Consider the following 6,608-nt stretch of genomic DNA (forward strand, 5'->3'; position numbering starts at 1 on the left):
GGCGGCGCACACACTCCACCGTCCAATAGGACTTCATAGCCCCCAGATGGTGACAACACTTCAGATCCGTCACTCTAGCCCCCCCTGGACATCTAGTAGCACCATGTTATGACATCCACACTGAGCCATCCCCAAGTACCGCCCCCTCTCATCACCAGACACCGACCGCAAGCCTGATATTAAACTTCCCCCTGGCGTCTAGCAGCGACAAAATGTCATATTAAATTCTCGGGGTGTCGGACTCACAGAGACGGCTCCTCGGTGGCCCTGGAACTTGTGAAGGTTCTGGCAGGTCACCGCATCCCAGATGAAGATGAGTTTGTTCTGATCGCCCGACGCCTGAAGACGACAAGAAAGTGTGTGAGCGCCAAATCAATCGATCGATGACGTCATAATACATACAACACACGCATGTCAATCCTTTCCCCATGAGGCCTCACCAAGAACTTGCCATCCGATGACACCGCCATGCACAGGACGTGAGCCGTGTGGCCCACGTGCGTCTTCTCGCAGCCCTTCCGCCCGCCGGGAATCTTGTGCACTTTCCTTCCATCGCTCACCGACCCTGAGGAAGGAATACGACAGTCAGCAGGGACAGATCTCACTACAGGGGAACTACGACGCCGCGCTGCTCGCCAACATGCGCCGCCATGATTGCAAGAACTTAAAGGAGAACTATGAGGGGGAGGGGCTTTTCACTCACCTCATAGTTCTAGCCGACCTGTGACAATGAGACTGTCAGAGGTCGGCTCAGTAGATCGGGAGGTGAGGGAACACATAACACGATCCTGTCACGGCTCTCCGCCGTGACAGGGGAGGGGCTGGATTCCCCCCTCCCCGCTCCGATCTGCCAGCGCTGACTGGCGGAAGGGACGGGGGAGGGTACAGCTGGCTCTGCCTCTAGATAGGCGGAGCCAGCTGTCACGCAGCTGGGCAGATCAAGACAATTGTCGGGATCCGCTCCGGCTGCGGCGTCTCAGTATACCGCGAGCTGTAGCTCCCTATATACTGAGCTTAGGGTGACGGGAGGACGCTAGTTTGTGTCCTCCCATTACCCTAAGGAGAACTATGGGGAAAAGACCTGACCCCATAGTTCTCAATGAAAGGGGCGGGGCCAGTCAGACTGGGGAGGACAGAGTTAGATGATGATGGACATCCTCCAGCCAGGAAAGGAGGCGGAGCTCTGTCTGACTGGCTGCAGCTTCTAATGCACGTTGTGAGACGCTCCCGGTGTGCAGTGACATCGGAGGGAGACATTCCAGTGCCGGAGGATTTTTTTTATCTTTGGGGAAATGTTATTATACTGCATTGGAGTCTACGACGGGCGAATTCTGCCGCTCATCTTATAAGTGAACAACGGGGCGCAGAGAGAAACTTTCCCCAACTCATAAAACAGAAGATGTGCAGGACTCACACTTGATGATGGAGCAATCCTTAGAGGCGGAGAAGACGTGCGCATCGTCCGGAGTGATGGCGATACAGGTGATGGGGAGCTGGTGACCACGAAGCAGACGGATCTCTGAAGGATCCGGGGGAAGCAACTGGAGGGCGGAGCCAGAGAAGAGGGCGGAGTCAGAGAAGAGGAAACAATGTATCATTATAGATGGAAAAAAAAGGAGATTTTATGTACCAGTGACTGGCTCAGTGTCCTCTGTACTGCACTGCGGTATATGTCAGAGCTATATACATGTGGGGGGACATTAGAGTGTAAGCTCCTCTGTACAGAGACTGATGTGACTGGGGGGGGAGGGGACATTAGAGGGTAAGCTCCTCTGTACAGAGACTGATGTGACTGGGGGGGGAGGGGACATTAGAGGGTAAGCTCCTCTGTACAGAGACTGATGTGACTGGGGGGGGAGGGGACATTAGAGGGTAAGCTCCTCTGTACAGAGACTGATGTGACTGGGGGGGGAGGGGACATTAGAGGGTAAGCTCCTCTGTACAGAGACTGATGTGACTGGGGGGGGAGGGGACATTAGAGGGTAAGCTCCTCTGTACAGAGACTGATGTGACTGGGGGGGGAGGGGACATTAGAGGGTAAGCTCCTCTGTACAGAGACTGATGTGACTGGGGGGGGAGGGGACATTAGAGGGTAAGCTCCTCTGTACAGAGACTGATGTGACTGGGGGGGGAGGGGACATTAGAGGGTAAGCTCCTCTGTACAGAGACTGATGTGACTGGGGGGGGAGGGGACATTAGAGTGTAAGCTCCTCTGTACAGAGAGAGTGATGTGACTGACTCAGTGTTCTCTGTACAGCGCCGCGGTATATGTCAGAGCTATGCAATGAAAGTGACAGGTTGATGGTCACGTTACCTCTTTGGCCAGCTGACGCCGAAGTTTTCCTCTCTGTTCAAGCTGCGGAGACAAAAAGACGACGGTCACTGCTGACACCTTCCCTGGGGGATATCCAGTACTTCCAGGTATGGGGGAGGAGCATGTTAGAACAGCCAATCAACAAGCCCGTATACAGTATAGTGGGGGAGGAGAGAAGCTCATTAACCCTGTGCAAGATCCAACACAGACGGACGCGATGAGGGATTAGACGCGGCGAATGGAGCGTCATCGAGAGATTGGGGACAACGAGCAAAGTAACAGGTTCCTTCTAGTTCAGGGGCAGGCGACCGCGGCACTGCCAACTGTAATGAAACTACAAAATCCCATCATCCCTCTGCCTCTGGGAGTCATGCCTGTGGTAGTCAGAGCTGCAATACCTCCTGGGACTTGTAGTTCCACAACAGGTGAGGTTGCCAAATTGAAGAGACTCTGCATGGCCCCCCCTCCAGCGCACTCACCACATCTTCCTGTAACCGGCTGGCGATGGCGTCCTGGCCCTCGTCCTCAGGCCCGTCCTCCTCCTCTGAAGAACAGAGAGCGGGTCACATGTCATCACAAAAAACACAGAGACAGGAACAATGGCGGCATCCGTCCCATCCCCCCTCCTCACCCTGCGCCTGCAGCTGCGTCAGATATTCCTTAGCCAATCGCAGCTTCTTCTCCTGCGCAGTCTCCCCCACGTACTCATCTTCATCCTCCGGCTTCCTGCGAGTCTTCGGGGCTCTGAGAGGAGAACAGACGGCGATCAGAAGAACAGAAATCCTGGAAACAGAAGCAGGGAGAGGCAGAGACAGGCAGGCAGGCAGACAGAGACAGACGGGCAGGCAGACAGAGACAGGCAGGCAGACAGAGGCAGGCAGGCAGACAGAGGCAGGCAGGCAGACAGAGGCAGGCAGGCAGACAGAGGCAGGCAGGCAGACAGAGGCAGGCAGGCAGACAGAGGCAGGCAGGCAGACAGAGGCAGGCAGGCAGACAGAGGCAGGCAGGCAGACAGAGGCAGGCAGGCAGACAGAGGCAGGCAGGCAGACAGAGGCAGGCAGGCAGACAGAGGCAGGCAGGCAGACAGAGGCAGGCAGGCAGACAGAGGCAGGCAGGCAGACAGAGGCAGGCAGGCAGACAGAGGCAGGCAGGCAGACAGAGGCAGGCAGGCAGACAGAGGCAGGCAGGCAGACAGAGGCAGGCAGGCAGACAGAGGCAGGCAGGCAGACAGAGGCAGGCAGGCAGACAGAGGCAGGCAGGCAGACAGAGGCAGGCAGGCAGACAGAGGCAGGCAGGCAGACAGAGGCAGGCAGGCAGACAGAGGCAGGCAGGCAGACAGAGGCAGGCAGGCAGACAGAGGCAGGCAGGCAGACAGAGGCAGGCAGGCAGACAGAGGCAGGCAGGCAGACAGAGGCAGGCAGGCAGACAGAGGCAGGCAGGCAGACAGAGGCAGGCAGGCAGACAGAGGCAGGCAGGCAGACAGAGGCAGGCAGGCAGACAGAGGCAGGCAGGCAGACAGAGGCAGGCAGGCAGACAGAGGCAGGCAGGCAGACAGAGGCAGGCAGGCAGACAGAGGCAGGCAGGCAGACAGAGGCAGGCAGGCAGACAGAGGCAGGCAGGCAGACAGAGGCAGGCAGGCAGACAGAGGCAGGCAGGCAGACAGAGGCAGGCAGGCAGACAGAGGCAGGCAGGCAGACAGAGGCAGGCAGGCAGACAGAGGCAGGCAGGCAGACAGAGGCAGGCAGGCAGACAGAGGCAGGCAGGCAGACAGAGGCAGGCAGGCAGACAGGCAGAGACAGGAAGGAGGAACGTGAGCTCACACTTCCGTGTCCGAGTCGCTCTCGATCTCCTCCCGCAGATTCACCATCTTCTTTTTCTTCTTCTGCGCGGCGCCATCATTCACCTGAGGAGAAAAACATGAGAATCAATACAAAAAGACATTCCCGCCGGGTGCACTTCATACACACAGCGCCGCTTTAAAGAGAACCCGTATACAGGCAACGCGCGGGGTGTCGCGTCAGGAGAAACAATGTATCCAAACTGGAAACAATGTAACAGATCGCAGCTTCCTGTCCTGAGATGTGGCGGCCGCATTAGTCTTCTTTATTATCACCTGATGATCCCGCCACTAACACACTTCCTGTCCCAGGGTGACAACACTCGCCGTACTACATGGGAGGGAGGAGCATTGTTGTCACTTTGGACACGGACTACAGAACACACACCCACCCTCCATATCATAGGGGGAGGAGCTCTGTAGATCACAGACAACAGCTGATAACATTGTTTGCAATTTCAGATCCACACACAGGAAGTGACAAGGACTCTGGATTTCTGGCAGGAAATGTATGCAATGTCAGGGTGACCCCAGGCACACACTGACTACGCTGCACTGGGCTGCCAAAAGAGGACCTGTCACTGCTGGACCCAGCACACAACCTGCACTGTGTAAGTCACGCTGGTACCTGTAGTGCCCCATCATACAGTGTAGGCCGCTATGCTGACCCTAGACGTTCACAGGGCTGTGCCCAGCTGCAGAAAGAGGACCTGTCATTGCTGGGACATCATCTATACTGGTGTACAGACATGATTGGGGAACACGTACCAGCGTGCCAAAGTACAAGGGCAGATCAGGCTGCACCCCAGTATCAGGTTGCAGAGGGGGACCCGTCATTGCCAGGCCCAGCCCCCACCATGCACTGTAACATATGTAAGCCATGCCTGTACCTATAGTGCCCCATCATACAGTGTATGCAGCTATGCTGACCCTAGTAATGCACAGGGCTGTGCCCAGCTGCAGAAAGAGGACCTGTCATTGCCACCACATACACCGGTGTACAATGAGACATGCTGGCACATGTGGTTCCCCAGCACATGAGGGCAGATTAGACACACACTGCATTGAATATCAGTCTGCAGAATGGGATCTGTCAGCACACACCATGCACTGCAATGTATATACTGCATAGGAGCCATGCTGATACATGTAGTTCCCCACCATGCAGTATATAAGGGAGGATCAGGCTGCAGCCATACTGTACCCAGACACACTGTTGTATCAGGCGGTGGCCATGCTGGTACCTGTAGTCCTCCCATCACACAGTGTGGACAGGCCCCACTACTGACCACCCACCTTCACTCTCGGGTCCCGGTACTCACCTCCCCCCGCTTCCTCCGGGCGCTCTCCGCTCTCTTCTTGATGAACAGGCCAGACATGATGCCACAGTACCGGACCCACGTGTGAGCTCCTTGCTTCTTCCGGCCACACCCACCGCACGCTCATTGGCTGTAAGCACAGAGACGTGCGCAGCAGGACTCTCTATTGGCCATAGCACACATGTCCCGTTCTCAGGCTCCCATTGGACTGATGTGATGTTGGACCGCCCACTTCCGGATGTTCGCTACAGAGCGGCGTCCCCGTAACTAGGCAACTAGTCCGTTTCAGTGTCACATGACAGGCCTCAGCCTGTTTCTGTTCTTCCCTTTAGCTTGTCATGTGACACTGCGAGGACCGGTTACTTGGAGGGGGCAGGGATGGCTTTGCACAGTGGTCTCTATGTAGTCATATCAGCGCAGGTGGTCGTGTAATTCTTCTTTATGCTGCATTGTCACCCTCTGTATGCCTCCTCCTCTCCTTTTTTTCTATCTATCTCCTGCCCCATCTATACCCTCTACAGCTTTATTGATCAGGGTGTAAGCCACAAAACACCATGCAAGTTTTCAAGAAGGGTGTCCCTTTAATTCACTTTAATGTTTTAAGTGGAGAAATTTCACCAAGATAAATAAAAGCCTAAAAATGTCTCTTCCCTGCCGTGCCCGACACTAAAAATAAAATAGATTTGGATGGACTTCCTCTTTCAAGAGGACCTGTCAGTAACTTTACAAGGCTCCATGAATAAATCCCTGATCTCCACTTAGTTAGGCTGAGATGATGTCATCAGTCTGCTGCAAGCAGGAGGAAGCATTTCCTCAGTCTTCCCTCTCCCAGTGATCAGTCTGCTGCAGGAGGAAGCATTTCCTCAGTCTTCCCTCTCCCAGTGATCAGTCTGCTGCAAGCAGGAGGAAGCATTTCCTCAGTCTTCCCTCCCCCCAGTGATCAACCTACTGCAGGCGGAGACAAGACCAGTCACCCTGCACAAGGAGAGAGAGCAGCAGTAAGCGGTCTTTATTACAGGAAGGGGCGGAGACAAGACCAGTCACCCTGCACAAGGAGAGAAAGCAGCAGTGATAGGTCTTTATTACAGGAGGGGGCAGAGACAAGACCAGTCACCCTGCACAAGGAGAGAGAGCAGCA

The 6,608-nt window shown here is 55.4% G+C and overlaps 1 protein-coding gene across 1 annotated transcript in view; it reads right to left on the reverse strand.

The window, feature by feature from the left end:
* RRP9 (ribosomal RNA processing 9, small subunit (SSU) processome component, homolog (yeast)) overlaps positions 1-5,583 on the reverse strand; it is a 13,893-nt gene extending 8,310 nt beyond the window's left edge. Inside the window, exons 1-8 of the mRNA XM_018564366.1 lie at positions 5,474-5,583; positions 4,135-4,217; positions 2,946-3,058; positions 2,794-2,858; positions 2,315-2,356; positions 1,415-1,541; positions 441-565; positions 247-339 (exon numbers count right to left, since the gene is read on the reverse strand). Of these exons, the coding sequence (XP_018419868.1) occupies positions 247-339; positions 441-565; positions 1,415-1,541; positions 2,315-2,356; positions 2,794-2,858; positions 2,946-3,058; positions 4,135-4,217; positions 5,474-5,530 (705 nt within the window). The 5' untranslated portion in view covers positions 5,531-5,583. The remainder of the gene's footprint in view (positions 1-246; positions 340-440; positions 566-1,414; positions 1,542-2,314; positions 2,357-2,793; positions 2,859-2,945; positions 3,059-4,134; positions 4,218-5,473) is intronic.
* Positions 5,584-6,608: the final 1,025 nt, after the last annotated feature.

Source organism: Nanorana parkeri, unplaced genomic scaffold (genome assembly GCF_000935625.1).
Source record: "Nanorana parkeri isolate BGI_ZX_2015 unplaced genomic scaffold, ASM93562v1 scaffold748, whole genome shotgun sequence".
NCBI lineage: Eukaryota > Metazoa > Chordata > Amphibia > Anura > Dicroglossidae > Nanorana > Nanorana parkeri.